The 19,012-nt window shown below is 36.3% G+C and overlaps 1 protein-coding gene across 1 annotated transcript in view; it reads left to right on the forward strand.

Annotated features, from left to right (window-relative positions):
* Dennd6a (DENN domain containing 6A) overlaps positions 1-8,197 on the forward strand; it is a 60,500-nt gene extending 52,303 nt beyond the window's left edge. Inside the window, exons 16-20 of the mRNA XM_010612842.2 lie at positions 4,353-4,406; positions 4,516-4,625; positions 4,819-4,921; positions 6,388-6,462; positions 7,049-8,197. Of these exons, the coding sequence (XP_010611144.1) occupies positions 4,353-4,406; positions 4,516-4,625; positions 4,819-4,921; positions 6,388-6,462; positions 7,049-7,180 (474 nt within the window). The 3' untranslated portion in view covers positions 7,181-8,197. The remainder of the gene's footprint in view (positions 1-4,352; positions 4,407-4,515; positions 4,626-4,818; positions 4,922-6,387; positions 6,463-7,048) is intronic.
* The last annotated feature ends 10,815 nt before the right edge of the window (positions 8,198-19,012 follow it).

Here is a 19,012-nt window from a genome sequence, read left to right on the forward strand (position 1 = left end):
ATATTTATATTTATATAAAAAGACTAATAATAGCAGTATGTTATGCATTGATAGCAGCAACAGCTTTTCCAGGTTCTGCAGTCATCTGAACAAAATTATAGACATTCAGCACATTCCATTAAGAAAAACAAAACAAAACAAAACAAAAAAAACAAAGAAAAGAATAATATCCAGCCAACAGCAAAGTTCTGTTGCTGTTGTGGTACCTGGCGCCATATTTTTTATTAGCATTTTAATCATCATCTGGAAAGAGAACATTCTAGAGTAATATCATTAAATATAGCTCTGATAAAGCACGGTCACTACTATGTATCATAAAGCAGGTGCAAGTGAAAGGATAGAAAACAATTCTCCATGTGACAGGAGCCCAGAAAAAAACAGCATTTTTTCGTGTATTAGCCATTTGTACTTCTTTTGAGAAGCGTCTATCCATTTCAAATGCTCATTTTTTTACTGGGTCTTTTATTTGGGGAGAGTCTAATTTTTTGAGTCCTTTATGTATTCTAGATATTGGTCCTTTGTCTCATAAGTAACTGGCAAAAATTTTCCCATTCTGTCGGCTATCTCTCCACTCCTTCCTTTGCTGTGTAGTGGCTTTTTTTTTTTTTTTTTTTTTTTTTTTTTTTTTTTTCCGGGGTTTATATTTTGTTTTTTTTTTTTTTTTTTTTTCTTTTTTTTTTTTTTTTTTTTTTTTTTTTTTTTTTTGGTACCAGGGATTAAACTGTGGCTTTTTAATTTTCTGTGATCCCATTTATTGATTCTTGATGTTATTTCATTTGTTTTTTGCTTTTTGCTTGCCAGGAAGGTGTGGTGCCACTGAGCTACATCCCTGGCCCCATTTTGGAGATTTTTTGAGACAGGATCTTGCTCTATAATTCAGGCTGGCCTTGAACTCACTAGCCCAGGCTGGCCTCAAACTCACAGCAATCTTTCTATCTTAGCCTCCTATATGCTGCAGCTACAGGCATGCACCACCACATTCATCTCTCTTAATGTTGTTACTTATGCAGTTGAGGTTCTGTTCAGAAAGTCTTTATCTGTGCTTGTGAATTCAAGAAATTTTCCTATTAGTCTTCCAGATGATTGTTTCTGTTTTACTATGTAGGTCTTTAATCCATTTTCAGTTTAGTTTGGTGCACGGTGAGAGATACAGATCTAAGTTCAGTCTTCAGCATGTGGAGTGCCAATTTTTCCCTGCATTTTTTTTTACACAGGGCCTTACTATGTAGCCTAGGTTGGCCTGGAACTCATGGCAATCCTCCTGACTCAGCCTCACAAGTGCTGGGATTGCAGGGGAGTGCCACCATACCCAGCCCCAGCATCATTTGTTAAACAGGCTATCTTACCTCCAGCAAAGGCTTTTGACCCCCTTGTTAAAGATCAGATGGCTGAATGTGTGCCAAGGGTTTTTTCTGCATCCTCTATTTCTTTTTTTTTTTTTTTTTCTTTTTTTTTTTTTTTTTTGGTACTGGGGATTGAACTTGGGACCTTGCGCTTACAAGACAGGTGGTGGAACCACTGAGCTAAATCCCTGGCCCCATCCTCTATTTCTTTCTGTGATCCACATGTCTATTTTTGTGCCAGTACCATGCTGTTTTTATCACTGTTATAACTTAAAAGTCTGAGATTATGGTATTTCCTGCTTTACTCTTGTTGTCCAGGATTGCTTTTGCTATTTTAGATCTCTTGTGGTTCCATATGAATTTTAAGATTGTTCTCTCTAGTTTTGGGAGGACTGCTGTTGGTATTTTGATTGGGATTGTGTTAAATATGTGTTATCAATTTTGGAAGCATGGCTATTTTGATAATATTAGTTATGCCTGTCAGGAACAGGGGATGTCTTTCCATTTTCACCCATCCAAGTATTAACCAGGCCCAACCCTGTTTAGCTTCCAAGATTAGAAAAGATCGGGCGATTCAGGGCGGTATGGCCATAGACATATTTCCATTTTCTGATGTACTCTTCAATCTTGTTTTTCAGAGTACTATAGTTTTTACTGTAGAGGTCTTTCATTTCTTTGGTTAGGTTTATTCCAAAGTATTTAACTTTTCTTTATGCTATTGTGAATGATATTATTTTCCTAATTTCTTTCTCAGTGAATTGATTATTGGTGTAGAGGAATACTATTCATTTTTGCAGGATATCAGTTGGAGTTAGAATTGTTTTCTTTCAGGGCTTGAAACCCTTCAACACAAATATTTGTAGAATAAATGACTCCATGATATGATTATTCTAAGGAACTCAGAGGAATGTCATATAAACAAATAGGCAGCATCATGATATAGTCCTAATCTGGAAACTCAATCATACATTTTATGTAGTTACCAATATAATTTACCTATGAACATCCTATGGAGATAACATGCGGGTCTTTGCTATTCATTTTGGGAAGAAATAATCCTTCTTGGTCTGAGCATGTCAGTTAGTTTTGTTCCATTTAAATCTGTGTGTCAAACTAGAGGTTATAACTCAGCGGTAAAGCAGCTGTCTAGTATGTGAGGCTCTGAATTCAGTCCCTAATACTACAGGGGAGAAAATCTATTTAAGTAAATTAACTTTGCTGTAGTGTTTAGGGGCTGGGGATTTAGCTCAGTGGTGTTGCACCTGCCTGACAATCACAAAGTCCTGAGTTTGATTCCTGGTACCAAAAAAAAAAAAAAAAAAAAAGACTATAGACTAAATTCATGTAGACATGAATTGATGTCTCAGGTGGGTTATTTTGGTCAGGTTATTTGCCTTTTGAAATTTTAGTTTCTCAGTAATACCTACTACATAGGACAGTTGCAAGGATTACAGGAGATCATGCATATAAAATGTTACATACATTTTCTGGCACTCAGTAATCTTAATTATTTCATTAAAATCTGGGCCAAGGATGGTAACATACATCCCAGCTACTTAACAGGCTGAGGTGAAAGGATCACTTGAGCCCATGAGTTTGAGACCAGGCTGGGCAGCATAGTGAGATCCTGCCTCAAAAAACAAAATACAAAACAAAAAATAATTTTGCAGAGTGTTCAAGATTTGTTAAATTTTTGTTGAAAATGTTACTTCCCAACTCAATCTAAATTTAGCTCTATACTGGCTGAGGATTTAGCTCAGTGATACTGCCACCTGCCTCTCAAGTGCAAGGTCCTGAGTTCGATCCCCAGCACCAAAAATAAATAAATTAATAAATTAATTAATTTAGCTCTATAGATTATGGCAAGTCTTGTGGGTGTTGATTCCATAAAAAGTAAGTACAATGAAAATAGTGAATTTAGCAAATCTCAGACTCAGTTTCCCCTATTGTATTCTTAATACACAGATCACTTCTGAGACTCCAAGAGGTGTAGGGATTTTTTTTCCCACCAGGAAGCAGACAATCAGTTCTGTACCAGCACAAACCAGCTGGATGTTCTCTAATTCCATCCTGGTAATATCTGGAGATGCATCATATGTTGTAGGTTAAGGGCTCAATTCCCATGATATGCCTCCTCGGTTAGATACCAGTCATAAACCCTGAATTGTTTTTCCTGTGCTTCTCACTGGCTATAAATTGAGGTTCCCAGAATCCCCTCTTTGGAGTTCAATAAATTTGCTTGAGTGGCTCACAGAATTGAGGTACAGTTTTATTGTAATAGTTAGAGGTTTATTATAAAGGATCTTACAAAGGATTCAGATAGAGATATATAGAGCAAGATATGGGGGAAGAGGTGTAGAGCTCCTGGGTCACTGCCCTCCAGGAACCTCAGCTATTTTAGAAACTCTCCAAACTCTGTTTCTCTCTCTCTCTCTCTCTGTCTCTCTCTCTCTGTCTCTCTCTCTCTCTCTTTTGCAGTACTAGGAGTTGAACCAGAGCCTCCATACTAAGCTGTATCCCAAGCCTTTTTTTTTTTCCCCTTTTTTCTTTTTGAGAAAGCTCTTGCTAAGTCACTGAATTGTCAGTCTGGGTTTGAACTTGTGATCTTTCAGACAACCTCCTAGAGTGCTGGGATTACAGGTGTGCATCACCATCCCTAGCTTGTCTTTTGGATTTTTATGGAGAATTCATTGTATAGGTATGCTTGAAGTGTGGGTATTGTGTCAAAATGGGATTGTATGAAAAGGGCATGATCTAATGCTGATAGACTGGGGAGGGAAGCCTATAAGTTCTGTCCAGGTTCTCAGCCTGCCTTCCTCACAGGTACTGAGCAGAACCACTTCTGATATTGGGTTTTAACCTTCTGCTATCAGACAAAGTAGATCAGAGATTTTCTTTATTGGCAGCAACTTAGAGGTACTGTGACCCACCTTGAGAAGAAAAAAGTTTAAGACCTCTGTATAAGTCAAAACACCTAACTTCTGTTGACTTTTTTTTTCATGGTTTTAGGAAAGATATGTGGCAAGCCTGATGCCTTTGCAGAAAACTATTTCTCCATGGAAGGTATAAATATTCTAATAAATCCCTATTTGAATTCTGTACCTGCAATGATCTTCTTTGAATATATACCGCACACTTCTAGTTTGTAAGTATAGTATATATTGTCCTTTAGAGCCCACCCCAATTAAGACAGTTCCTTCCAGAAGAATTTATGAAAACACTTGAAAAAACAGGACCTCAACTGACTTCTAGAATAAAAGGCGACTGGATTGGACTTTACCGGTTAGTCTTTTCCCCTTCCTTTCCACTCATCTGCAGATCTTTATTTAAAAAGAAAACAAAACAGAAAAGTAGCCTTAAACTGTTAGATTCTTTTGGAAAATTCTGTTATGGTTTTCTGAGCTATTGGTAAGAAAGGTAATGAGAGGAAATAAATGATAGTCAAACTTTGCTTATTTAAAATTTATTTTTATAGGCATTTTCTGAAGTCTCCAAATTTTGATGGTTGGTTCAAAACCCGGCGGAAAGAAATCACCCAAAAATTGGAGGCTCTCCATCTAGAAGCTCTTTGTGAAGAGGTTAGAAAATAGTGTGTTCATGTGATGACTAACAACTGTTGAAAATAAAAATATTCCTATAATATTTTATCTGAAAAAAAAGTAAAAATATTCTTTAGAGGTTGAAGATAATAGCCATATCTACTTCTTTATACTGAGTAAAAAGAGCTCATTTTCATAGATTATGTATCATAGGGAATGTGTAGGTGCTTTATACAGATACTCTTTTTTTTTTCTCCCTGGTACCAGGGATCAAACTCAGCACCTTGGGCTTGCCAGGCAGCTGTCAGCACCACTGAGCTAAATCCCTGGCCCAGATCCTCTTTTTTAATCTTTACATTTTATTGAGGTAGGCATTTATGCTCTGCATTATGCAACACCTGTGGCTTAGAAGGTGAGTGATGTGGCCTTTAGTTGATATCACTCTTAAGTAGTAGAGCAAGAAGTGTAGTAGAATGCACCAGAAGAGCTAATTGTGCATATCTTTTCCCAGTTCTGACTTTAGCGACCTCAGGTTGGTAGCTTGAAATCACCTACAGTGACAGTATTATACCATAGAAGCTGACAAATGTTATGAACTAGAGACTGTTTTCTGAAGAACTGTTCATTTAGTATTTTCCAGCACACCACTGGAGGGAGTAGGATTCAAGTTCCAGAAGTCAAACCCCAACTCTTCTTACCCTTTCCAGTTAGTCTAAACCCCCGCCCTCCACCCTGTACTGGGATCGAACTCAGGACTTTGCACTTGGGAGGCAGGTGGTGGCACCACTGAGCTAAATCCTGGGCTCAGTATCAACTTTTTTTCATGTTGTTAGACTGATTTTTCATAATTCTGTGATTTATCACCAGCGTATTTTAAACTACATTGAAAATATAAAGGATGATCTTATATTTATTTAGCTTTAAAATTGAGGTGGGCTAACCTCAATGTTATGTTTCTAATAATAAACTTCCAGTGATTATAGCTTTCAGAAAAAGAATACAACAAAGGCAACCACAAAGTAAGCCCAAGCAGAGCTTATTTGACAATGCCAAGTTTCCACTCTGTTATGCATTCATGTTTAGTCATCTTGATTTGTTAGGAAATATTCCTTATAAATTCCTCATTACTGTAGGGGTGGAGGCTGGTATTGCATTGAGCTACACGTTTCTTTCTGTTTCTTTACCAAAAAGGGCCACCTCAGAAAGGTGGACTCTGAAACATGTAGGACAACAGAAGGTACTACATAAGCATCAGTTACTTTTATTCTTACATTTTGTTTTACTTTCAAGTATTAGACAATTATTCTGCCTAATTTTAAGTGTTATCTGATTGGCAGTTTCTAGGATATCATGAAAATTATTCTGTACTATATTTCTATATCTGAGTTAAATACCCTGCTTTCCTTTCTCTCCTTGTCCTTCTTTCCCATTACCCTTGCCTACTAAAGCAGAGTATAAATATCATTTTGAGTAAATACTGATTTGGATTTTGTTTATTGTTCTAGGACCTACTTCTCTGGATCCAAAAACACACAGAAGTAGAAACAGTCGACCTTGTATTGAAGCTGAAAACCAAGCTGGTATGTAGCCAAGTCAGGTGAAAATCAAATTGATCTTTCTGTGAAAATATTTTCCTCCCATTTGAACTGAAAATCTTTGATATGTCTCAGAAGTAACTTTTTGAATCAGAAGTCACTCAGACAGATCATAATGATGCAATATTATTCTAGAGATATTTACATAGAGTCTAATGAACTCCACCAAAATGTCTCTTACATTTAATACCATATATTATCTACAGATTTATATAGATGCCTTTTATTGAGCTTAGCAATGTAAAGAGCATGTTCTTCAGTTTTTTTATTTTCTATAAATTTTAGTCTAAGACTAAAGTTTCCAAGTTGTTAGACCATTAAACTTGTTTATATGAAGAATATAATAAAGCTTGGTGTGGTGGCACACACCTGTAATCCCAGCACTTGAGAGGCTGAGAGAGGAGGATTGTCACAAGTTCGAGGCCATCCTGGGCCACATGGTGAGTTCAGGGCCAGCTTGAACTACAAATCGAGACCCTGTCTAAAAAAAAAAAAAAAAGAAAGGAGACGATAGAGAATATAATATATAAATATAGGCTCATGTAAATGCTGCCAAATGTTCTTTATGTAGTTGCAGGCTGATAGAGAACATTTACCTGTGAAACCAGACACTATGGAAAAGTTACGGACACATATAGATGCAATTATCTTAGCGTTGCCAGAGGATCTTCAAAGCATACTGCTCAAAACGGGCATGACATGACAATTAACCGGGATTTTCCAGCCAAAATGGATTGTGCACCACGAAGCATACTGACATTTCAACAGACACCCAAAGGAGATCTCCTGGTGGCAGCAGCGTGCAAAAGAGCTATGAATGGGAGATACAGGGTGGGAAGACGGCATTGTATAAATAGGCCTTTTTAGTGCATTATTTTAAAAAATGGGTATTTGTGGTGGTTCTACTTTAATAGTGTCTCTACTGAAACACTGAAAGGCATTTCTATATTTTTAATCATGTACTAAAGTGCTCTTATAAGAGACCTGTGGGGCCATCAGTATAAGTGATTCCATACTGCAGTGCTGGCATTGCAGATTTTTTTTTAATTGGTGCTGCTTTGCCCAATCATGTTAAAACTCAGGGGGATATAAAAATAACATTCACACTGGCCATCCTCTTAAGAAAGAAAAGACTGAACTGTCCGACTATAGTTTGAAGTAATTGATGCTTATGTAGTGCCTTCTGTTATCCTACATGTTTCAGAGTCCAGCTGCTAGTCTTGAAGCCTTTTCTTAGCTTGATTTTGATGTGTTATTTTATAAGGCATTCTATTGAATAATCACAGCTTAAAAATATTTTTATTGCTTCCCATCTTATTAGTAGGCATAGTAGTTTTTTTTCATTTGTCATATAGATTTTCATTTCACTATTTACCATTTTCAAAATTTCAAGGCAAGAAGCATTTTTTGTTAATTATGGAAAAATTTGTTTTCTCCTTACACTTTACTAATTGGGCCTACTAAGCTGATTAATTTGGATGCTTTTTGAAGGCATTTTAATTATGAACTTCATAATTAGCTATTTTTTAAGTGGAGCTATTATTTCTAAGGTATCCGTTAAATCTTATATGTGATAGCTATTTGAGTGATTATAAAATTGATTTCCCACATTATTTGTTGGGCAGTATTATTTCCTCAAAATTCGTGTTTCTCAGAACACTTTTTTTTTCTTTCCCCATGATACCAGGATCTTGCACTTGTGAGGCAGGTGCAGTACCACTGAGCTAAATCCTTGGTCCTTTTTTTGTTTTTTTGAGACAGGTCTGGCTATTTGTTCAGGCTCGCTTTGAACTCACTATGGAGCCCAGGCTGGCCTCAAACTCACAGTGATCCTCCTGCCTCAGCCTCCCAAGTGCTGGGATTACAGCCTGGCTTTTTTTTTAAAGGGACTTTTTTTTTTGTCTTTTTTGGTTTTTTGATATGGGGACTCAAACTCAGGGCCTTGCTCTTGCCAGGTAGGCACTGCACTGCCACTGAGCTACATCCCCTGCCCCAGAACACTTTTCCTGTTGTTGTTTAATATGGGAACTTTTGTGTGAACCATTAGTTCTTTTTGTTGTTGTTTTTTCTTCTTTTGTTTTTAGTACCTTGCCAAAAATAGAAGAATGTGATTTGCTATAGTAAGATTGTTTGGTTTACGTTTGAGTGAGTGTCCTGCAGAAGCCAGTATTTAAAATAGACGCACACAATGTAGCACATATGTAAATAGTTGTGTCTTAATTACCTTCACCAAATTTGGTTGTATGTGTTTGTAAAAGAAATGGCTTCAGAGCTATTCTCTTGTACTCTGTTGCTGTTAACTCGTAAGGGCATTCTTGACCCAAGAAAGGTTCCTTATGTTTGTAACTATGGTCTAATACCCAAATGTGCCCTTTTCTTATGGATTCAGTCTCTTGAAGGATACTTCTAAATCATAGAGAGAATTTGGCATTTGGAAGAAATCAATTGCCTTGGACCATATGGATTATTTTGTGAAACAACAGTTGTCCCTTCAGTAAAGGGGTGACTACTTTTATATGCTAAAGTATTTCATATCTTTCTAGGAAACTTTATTTAGGTATAAATGGTCATCTTATTATTTTTCAAAAAGTTGTATTTTAATACTCTTACAGTTTATATACAGTTTGTGACCAGAATTTGAAAATTGTTTGTGTCATATCAGGTATCTTTTAAAAATTGTACCACTACAGGATATATCATTTCAAGTTTATTTTGCACAGCTAAAGAGTAGCAAAAGATACCCATTAGCATGATAATGGTATCTTCATACTTACTGTATTTAACTGAAACTTAACAAAAGTTGGAAAACATCATACTCATCCAATTTCTCTCTTAATTTCAAATTATGTACTTGTAAGAATAACATAAAGCTGAATTAGAAATCTGAGAAAGACTGATAACTTAATTTTTTATGTGGGATTTTAGAGCATTTTTTTAAAAGACTTTGTTAACATCTAAACTGCCATTTAATGTTTTATGTCCACCAGCATTAGAAGGGTCTTATGCTTTGAGGGTCTTATGTAATGCCTGTACCTTCTATTTACAGTGAAAAAAAAGGAGGCATTTATGTGGAGGCATTTATGGTTGTTTCCAGAAACTGAATTAAAAGCCTTGCATTTTAAAGCACCTGGATATCTTGTGTTATTTCTGAGTGAGTTTGGAAGGCTTGAGAGGGGAAGCCTCATTGATAAAACTTGTGCATTGTGAGATACCTCATATTTTCTGAAAAAAAAATTTTTTTTTTGAGCCCTGGAATTGAACCCATGGCCTTCATACTGAGCTACATCCCCAACCTGTTTTTAAATTTTCATTTTCAGATAGGGTCTTGTTGAGTCAGTAAGTTGTGCAAGTTGGACTTGAATTTGTGATTATCCTGCCTTAGCCTCTTGGACTGTTGGGATGACAGGCCTGAGAAACAAGGTTTGACCCTGACACACTTTTTTAAAAAAAGAAATTAAATGAAAACGTTTTTCTGTTCACTTCACTATGGATAGGTAAATAGTCTAATTTAATAATAGATTAGGAGATTTTTATATACTGTTAATAGTGCATTGATTTTTTTTTGAAATTCAGATAGCAATCTTATAGCCAGGTTGGCACTTGACTAGTCTCAGATAATTAGGAGGCTAAAGTGGGAGAATTGCTTGAGGGAATGAGTTTGAGAATGGGCAACAGGAGAACCTATCTAAAATACGTTTTTAAACCTGTTTAACAATCTTTTTCACAGCAAGGGAAACCACTGGGAAAAAAAAATTTTTACCAACTATTTATCAGAGGATTACTATCTAGAATAAATAAACACCACAAAAAATCAAATCTCCCAAATGTAAAGACGTAGTACAAAAATGGGCATCTAAAATGAATAGATGCTTCTCAAATGAAGCAGTAAGTAAATATATGAAAAAGTGCTCAACATCACTGGTCATTCAAGAGGTGCAAATTAAAACAATGCTGAAAAGAAAAATAAAATCAAATTTTGAACTGAAAAAAAAAACTGAGATTCCATCACACTTCAGAAAGAATGACTGCTATCAAGAAATGAACCAATAACAAATGCTCGAGAAGCTGTGAGGAAAATGGAACACTTCTCCAATGTTGGTGGGACTGTAGACTGGTACAACCATTGTGGAAATCAATGTGGAGATTCCTCAAAAAAGCAAAACTAGAGGTTCCACTTGATCTAGCTATTTCTCTTGGTATATTCCCAAAAGAAATGCATCATACCACAGCAGTATATGCACACCCATGTTTATGGTGGCACAGTCTGTGATAGCTAAATCTTGGAAATGACCCAAAGGCCCATCAACCAATGAGTAGATAAAGAAGATGTGATTTTTTTATACAATGGAGTACTACTCTGCCATAAAGAAGGATGAACATCAGACATTTATAGGTAAATAGATTCGCCTTGAGACCATACTCAAGTAAAATAAATTGGACTTCCAAGATTAAATACCACATTTTTCTCTGATGTGAGAAACCAGAAGTGGAAATAAGGACTAAGATGTGTAATAGATGTTGGGAAATGGAAGAAAATGTTCAATGAGGGGAACAAGGGAGGAAAGAAAGAAGGGACAAGAAAAAAAGTAAAAATGGAGAAAATGGAAACAAAGCTTTTGTACATAGGGGAGGGAGAAAAAGGCAGAATGTATCATGCACAGGTGCAGATTCCCTATGATGAGTGTTATTATGTATGCCTAAAATGTACCAATAAACGTTTTTTTCCAATAAACATTTTGATATTAAAGGAATAAACCTATTTAATGGTATCAACATTTTCATTTGTTTGGTACTTTCCATTTTTTAAACTCTGAATCTCAAATTTTATTCTTCCTCTCATTTTTGAAAGTAGCAGTTACAAAGGCTGGAGATACAGCTCAGTGGTGCTGCACCTGCCTGGCAAGTGCAAAGCCCTAAGTTCAACAGCTGGTATCAAAGAGGGGGAAAAAGACAATAAAAGTAGCAGTTATAAAATAATTCAACAGTAGAGCTCTTGTCCCCAGGGCTCCCCCATGAAAAAAAATCTCAAAAGCATCAGTAAATTATATTATTGATTGGGTTAACTTGTTTGTTAAAAATATATTGTGTGTTACTCCTTTTTGAAGTTATTGAATAATATCTAACTGTGAAATAGTATATTTTAGAGTTGCCTTTAACTTTTTGGGGTGGGTTCTGGGGATTAAACTCAGGATCCTGCACTTGTGAGGCAGTTGGTGTGACCACTGAGCTAAATAAATCCCTGGCCCTACCATTAACTTTTTATGGCTTAAACAACAGAAGTTTTATTTTCTCATTATTTAGGAGACCAGAAATCCAAAATGAATGTGTCAGCAGGATAGGTCTCAGAAATTCTAAGGCTTTTCTCCTTGGCCACTATAAGCATGGGTGTGCATATATCTGGTGTGGAATCTCTCATTTGTTTATTGAGGAGGAATCTCCACACTGATTTCCACAGTAGTTGTACCAGCAGCCTATACTCCCACCACCAGTGGAGAAGTGTTCCTTTTTTCCCACAGCCCCTCCAGCATTTATTACTGGTTGAATTCTTTCTGGAGTGAGATGGAATATCAGCATTGTTTTACTTTGCTTTTCATGAGTGACTAATGAACATTTTTTTCATATATTGATGTTTCTACTTCATCTGAGAAGTATCTTTTTATTTCAGATACTCATATTTGTATTGGGTTTTTAATTCTGGGTTGGGAGTCTGAGTTTTTTGTGTTATCTCTTTTAGATAGTAGTACTTGGATGATGAACACTGGTAAATATTTTTTTCATTCAGTGGGTTGTCTCCACTCTTGTTTCTTTTGCTGTGCAAAAGCTTTTTAATAAAATGAGATCCCAGTTGATATTTCCTGTGTAATCAGGGTTTTATTCATAAAGTCTTCCTACTCTATGACTTCAAGAATTCTACCTATTCACTCTTCCATCAGTATTAGTGTTTCTGTTTTAATATTTAGATTTTTGATCCATTTCAATTTTAGTTTAGTGCATGATGAGAGATACGGGTCTAGTTTTAAGCCAGTTTTTCCAGCTCCATTTTTTTTTCCAATTCAATTTACTAACGAGGTTTTCTTCCAGTGAAGGTGTTTGGCCACTTTTTCAAAGATAAGGTGGTGCCCAGTGTGATGGCTCATGCTTGTAATCCTAGCACTTGGGAGATTGAGGCAGGAGGATCACCATGAGTTCAAGGCCAGCCTAGGCTATATAGTGAGTTCAAGGCTAGTCACATAGACCCTGTCTCCAAAAAAATTAAGTGGCTGCATGCGTTTGGAGTTGTTTCTGCATCTTTTAATCTGTTCCATTGATTCTTTGGTCTTTTTTGTTTTTTTTTTTTTTTTTTTTTTTTTTTTTTTTTTTTACCAGCACCATACTGTTTTATCATTTTAGCTTTATAGTATAATTTCAGGGATTATGATGTCCCTTACCTTGCCTTTGTTGCCCAGAATTGCTGTTGCTATCTTAGGTCTTTTCTAGTTTCAAATGAATTTTAGGATTGTTTTCTCTTAACTTTGTGAGGTATGCTATTGGTATTTTGATCAGGATTGCATTAAGTCTATAATAATTTTGAAAGCATGGCCATTTTCACTTATTGGTTCTTCCTACTCAAGAACAAGGATATCGTACCATTGTCTGATATCCTCTTGTATCTCCTTTTTTAGAGTACTGTAGTTTTCAATATAAAGGTCTTTTACTTCCTTTGTTTGATTGATGCCTAGGGTTTTTGTTGTTGTTGCTTATTTTTCCCTCTACTGGGGCAAGGAACCACTGAGCTAAATCTTCAGCCCTAGGTATTTCATTTTTTTTGGATGATCCTGTGAAAAGTATTGTTTCCCTAATTTCTCTCGTAGTGAGTTCATTATTTGTGCATAGGAATGATTTTTTTTTTTTTTTTTTTTTTTTTTTGTCTTGGTACCAGGGATCAAACTCAGGACCTTGTGCTTGCAAAGGAATGTTTTATTGTTGATTTTGTATCCAGCTATGCTACTTAATTTGTTTATTAAATCTAGAAGTCTTTTGGTGAAGTTTTTGGGGTCTTCTCTGTAGAGTATTATGTCTTCCACAAATAATGATAATTTTACTTCTTCTTTTCCTATCCTTATTCCTTTTATTTCTCTTGTTTTATTGCTCTGGCTAATGTTTGCAGAACTCTGTGGAATAAGAGTGATGATAGTGTACATCCTTGTCTTGTTTCTGATTTTAGAGCAAAAGTTTTCAGTTTTTGACCATTTAGTATGATGTTGGCTGTTGGTCTGTCATAGATGGCTTTTATCAGATTGAGATAAAGACCATATATTCCAAGTTTAATTAGGGCTTTTTTTTTTTGTCATGAGTGGTTGTTGGACTTTGTCAAATTATTTTCTGCATCTATTGAGGTGATCATGTGGTCTTTGTCTTTGGTTCTGTTAGTGTTTATTACATTTATTGATTTGCATATATTGAACCATCCCTGCATTCTTGGGATGAATCCTACTTGGTCATGATGTATAGTCTTATTGATTATTTGCTGCAATCTGTTTGCCAGTATCTTTTTGTGGGGTGGGGTTGAGACAGGGTCTCACTATGTAGTTGAGACTGACCTGAAACTCACTATGTAACTCAGGCTGGTCTTGAACTCACAGTGATCTTCCTGACTCAGCCTCCTGAGTGCTGGGATTACAGGCGTGTGCCACTGTGCCCAGCTCTGTTTGCCAGTATTTTATTGAGAATTTTTGCATCTTTGTTAATGAGGGAGATTGGCCTGTAGTTCTCTTTTTTGGTTGAATCCTTCTCTAGTTTTGGGATCAGGGTAATGCTTCCTTCCAGAAATGAGTTTGGGAGCATTGCTTTAATTTTATTAAAGAATTTGAGGAGTAGTGACATTAGATGTTCTCTAAATTTTTTGTAGAATTCAGCAGTGAATCCCTCAGGACCTACGCTTTTCTTTGTTAGTAGGTTTTTAATTATATCTTCAATTTCATTGATTGATATTAGGTTATTTAGAATTTTTATATTTTTTATTCAGTTTTGGTTATTCATATGTATGTAGGAATCTATCCATTTCTTCTGTGTTTTCTATCTTATTAGAATACAAGTTTTTAAAGTAGGTATTTGTGACCTGGATTTCTGCAGGGTCTGTTGTAACTTCACCCTTTTCATTTCTAATTGCATGGATTTGAGTGTTTTCTTTTTTTCTTTTCTTTTTTTTTTTTTTATTTCTAATTGCATGGATTTGAGTGTTTTCTTTTTTTCTTTTCTTTTTTTTTTTTTGATAAGATTGGCTAAGGATATATCAATTTCATTTTTTCAAAGAACTACTGAATTCATTGATTGTTTGTATTGTTTCTTAGTCTCATTTGCATGAATTTCTGCTCTGACTTTTATAATTTCCTCCCTTGTACAAGCTTTGGGTTTCATATGCTCTTCTTTTTCTAGAAGTTTGAGGTGCAACCTTAGGTTATTTGAACCTCCCCTCCTTTCCTGATATAAGTATAACTTTCCCTCATATGACTGTTTTCATGTGTCCCATAAGTTCTGATGTATTGCATTGGCCTTATCATTTAAGTGTAGGAGCTCTCTAAATTCTTCAGTTTCATCTGTGACCCATAGGTTAAGAAAGTGTTATTTACTTTCCATGTGTTTATGAAGTTCTTTTAGTTACGTGTGGCTTTGATATCCAATATTATTTACTAGGATCTGATAATATATGAATCAGATAATTTCAATCCCTTTGCTTTTACCTAAGCATGCTGTATGAGCTACTATGTGATCTGTTTTGGAGAATGTCTCATATGCCGCTGAGAAGAATGTGTATTCTGGACTGGGGATTTAGCTCAGTGCTTATGCCACCCACCTCACAAACACAAGGACCCAGTTTGATCCCTGGTTCAAAAAAAAAATGTGTATTCTGAGGTGGTGGGGTAGAACTCTCTGTAGACATCTACTAAGTCAATTTGTTCAAAAGTTCTAAAATTGTTTTTTCAGTTCTAAAAATTCATTTTTGGTTTGTCTAGTTGATCATTTTGTGACAGTGGGATATTGAGGTCCCCCATTACAATTGTTACCTCTTATTTGATTTTTCATTTCCATTAATATATTTTATATAGTTGGGTGCACCAGTATTTGGTGAATATATATTTATGACTTTATCTCTGCCTCCTGGAGTGTTCTCTTTACAAGGATATAGTGACTTTCTTTGTCTCTCTTAATCACTCTTGGCTTGAAATCCACTTTGTCTGCAAAGAGTAGCTACCCCTGCTTTTTTCTGGATTCCTGTCACATGTTTTCCAGTCACGTTTTCCATTCTTTGACTTTTAGTCTATGAATTTCTTTTTCAATTAAATGTGTTTCTTGTATCTAGTATATTAGTTTTTTTTTCTTTTTCTTTTTTTTTAACTGGGGGTTGAACTCAGAACCTTATATTTCCAAGACAAGCAGTGGAACCACTGAGTTAAATTTTCAGCCCCTCTTTTATCCAGTATATTGTTGGGTCTTCCTTCTTGATCCATTCTGCCGGTCTGTTTCTTTTGATTGGTGAATTGAAACCATTAACATTGATGGTTGCTGGGGATTTAACTCAGTGGTTCTGCCACTTACCTCACAAGCACAAGGCCCTGAGTTCAATCCCTGGTACCAAAAAAATTTTTTTTTGATAGTTGATATGTATTGACTTATTTCTGTCATGTTATTTTCCTCTTGTTGGCTCCCTTCTTTTCTCTGTTTAATTTCCTGTCTTGCCCAGTGTATTCATTCTATTTGAGTTCATAGAATTGTAATCTACATTATCTCTTTGTAGAATATCCTTCAGAACATATTGGAGTGCTGGTTTGGTGGTCATGAATTTCTTCAGGTGTTCTTGGTCATGGAAGTATCTTATTTCTCCATTGGTTTTGAAAGATAATTTTGTAGGGTACACCAATGTGGTCTGGAGGTTGTTTTCCTTGAGGGATTGAAAAACTTCACCTCTCCTTACTTAAGGGTTTGTGTTGGTAACTCTGCTGTGGTTCCAGTGGGCTTTTATAGGTGATTTGTTTATTTTCTCTAACAGCTTTCAATATTCTGTTGTGTTGAATTTTTGGATTTGATGATAACATGCCTTGATGTAGTTTTCATTTTTTAATCATGGCTATTTGGAGTTTATATGCTTTGGTTATTATCTGAATGTCAAAATTTTTTCCCCTTTTTGGGAAGTTTTCTGCCATTACTTCTGTGAACAGGTTTTTTTTTAATGTCATTTGTGCTATCTCCTGATTTTTCGTCTTGCAGCTTCTGGATTGGTTTTTTTCATGATCCCTTGCTATTTTTAGGAAATCTTTTTCTTCATGACCACTAACTGTAATCCTCTTTTATATCTGATATTCTGTCCTCACATTGTTTCATTCTGCTACATATACTTTTTGGAATTTTAAATTTCCTGAATATCTATTTGAATCTATTTCATGGATTCCATTTCTTTCCTACACTGATTGTTCATGATTTCCATCATTTTCCAGAGCTCCTCTATTTTTTTTTTTAATGTATGTTCTGCCGAAGTGAGCACATATTTTTTTTTAAATCTGTATGTGCTCTAAAGTTACTGAACCATGTCTTTCATCATGGCCACCATCTCTGTAGTTATCTGAGAAATTATTTCTGCTTTGATTTTTTTTCTAGAGTCTCATTCATCTGCTTTACTTCCACTTTTACTAATTCAGAGTTTATGTAGGAGGCTTTCAGATTCTCCCACCTCATTGACCCCTGGATTTGCCTTTGGTGAGCAGAAAGTGTAGGGCTGCATCTTGTTTAAGTGTCTTCTAATTTTCTGTTGTTGTTGTTTATACTTTAATTTTAGGTTGATGCCTGTAAATTTCTTAGGGTGAGTAGCTATACTGCCAGTATTCAGTACCCTTAGGAAATAACTACTTCTCAGGGGTTCCTTTCAGGAGTTTTCAGCCTATTGCAAGATCCTACCTCTTCAATTTATTGGAGACGAGAACTTGCTGTCTCCTTGGCCCAACCCTTGGTTCTTTGGTAATAACCTACAGTATTTTTAAAGCCCCTTGGGCAATCTCAGTCTTGGCATGCCAGGAAGAACCAATTAGTCCCATTAAGTCACCTTGGCTAAAGTAGCACAATCAGTAGTAAAAACAAGCAAACAGGCTAGAAAATGACAAACTTGATACCTACTGATTTGCCACTTTTAACCATATGAACTAGATTTGTGGTTATATAACAAAATCTAGGGCCAGAGATTTAGCTCAGTGGTTCAGCCGCCTGCCTCACAAGCACAAGGTCCCATGTTCAATCCCAGTACCAAAAACAACAACAACAAAATCTAAACCCAACCAGAAAATTGTATGCAGTAAACAAGCCCTTAATATGGCAATTTTACCCATAAAGGACAAGATTTAAAAAGAGGTTGGTGTGGGGGGGAAATAGATAAATAGAAGAAGGGGAGAAGATTAGAAAGAAGGCTGGAGGACAAAGGAAGATCACCCAAACTTTGGAAAACGGATGAGTCTGGAGGAAAAGAAGGAAGAAATAAAAAGAACACAACAATAACAAAAAACCCTAGAAATCATGTTCACACTCATATAAAAACAATAGTAATCACACACAAACCACAAAGAAAACAGAAAATAAAAAATTCTGATTTAAGATGTGTCTTTGCTGTCACTGGTCAACAACATAGGCTGACAAGAGTCCTGATCTGCCACCAAAGTTTCTGGGTGGTTTCTGGGTTTGAGGTTGGAATGGGATTTGTTGAGCCTGCAACAGTCCAGTGCCTCTTGCCAGCTTGAGCTTGACTCCCTGACCTCTTGTTAACTTGATCTCACCACCCTTGCCTCAACACCAGGAGCTAGTAGATGGAGCTGGCCTACAGCTATTCTGGGTTCTGAGCTCATTTGGTCCCTCTCTAAGATGGCTACTGGCCAATTGCCTTCTCTTTGGGGACATCTGAACTGAAATAATGCGCCAATTGCAGTCTGCTACGTGCAGTGCTCTGTTGCACTGGTACATTTCTCTGTGGAGGCCTCTGGAGTTGCCGGTAGTCACTATGTGTCTGTAGGTTCAAGGTGCCCTGCACATGGTGTGAGTCTGGGCTCAGGGAGAAGGTGCCGCCTGTCACCTCCCTCCTCTTCTCTCTTCACTCTCCCCATGGACTTTAATTCTTGTTTCAGGTCCTTCCCGAGTCCTGAGAACCCACTTCCCTCCTTCTCACACCAGTATATTTTGAGAGCCAGGACACCAAATCCCAGAGAGGCTCTTTGTCTTCTGCTCACCACTTTGCCATCTTCCCAGAAGTCTACTTGAGGTTTGATTTTTTTCTTTTTGTACAGGTGATTGAACTTGGGACATTGCACTTGTGAGGCATGCAGTGGCACCACTGAGTTAAATCCCTTGCCCTGAATTTTTTACTTTTGATGAAGTTCAAATTGATCTTTTAAGTATTGTGTTTCTAGTGTGATACCTCTTTGCCTACCCCAAAGTCACAAAACTTTTTTCCTATTTTTTGTCTGGGGATTATATTGTTCTGGATTTTACATTTAGGTATATACATAATTTGGAATTAATT

This window comes from Fukomys damarensis, unplaced genomic scaffold (genome assembly GCF_012274545.1).
Source record: "Fukomys damarensis isolate Sample0158 unplaced genomic scaffold, DMR_v1.0_HiC HiC_scaffold_28, whole genome shotgun sequence".
NCBI lineage: Eukaryota > Metazoa > Chordata > Mammalia > Rodentia > Bathyergidae > Fukomys > Fukomys damarensis.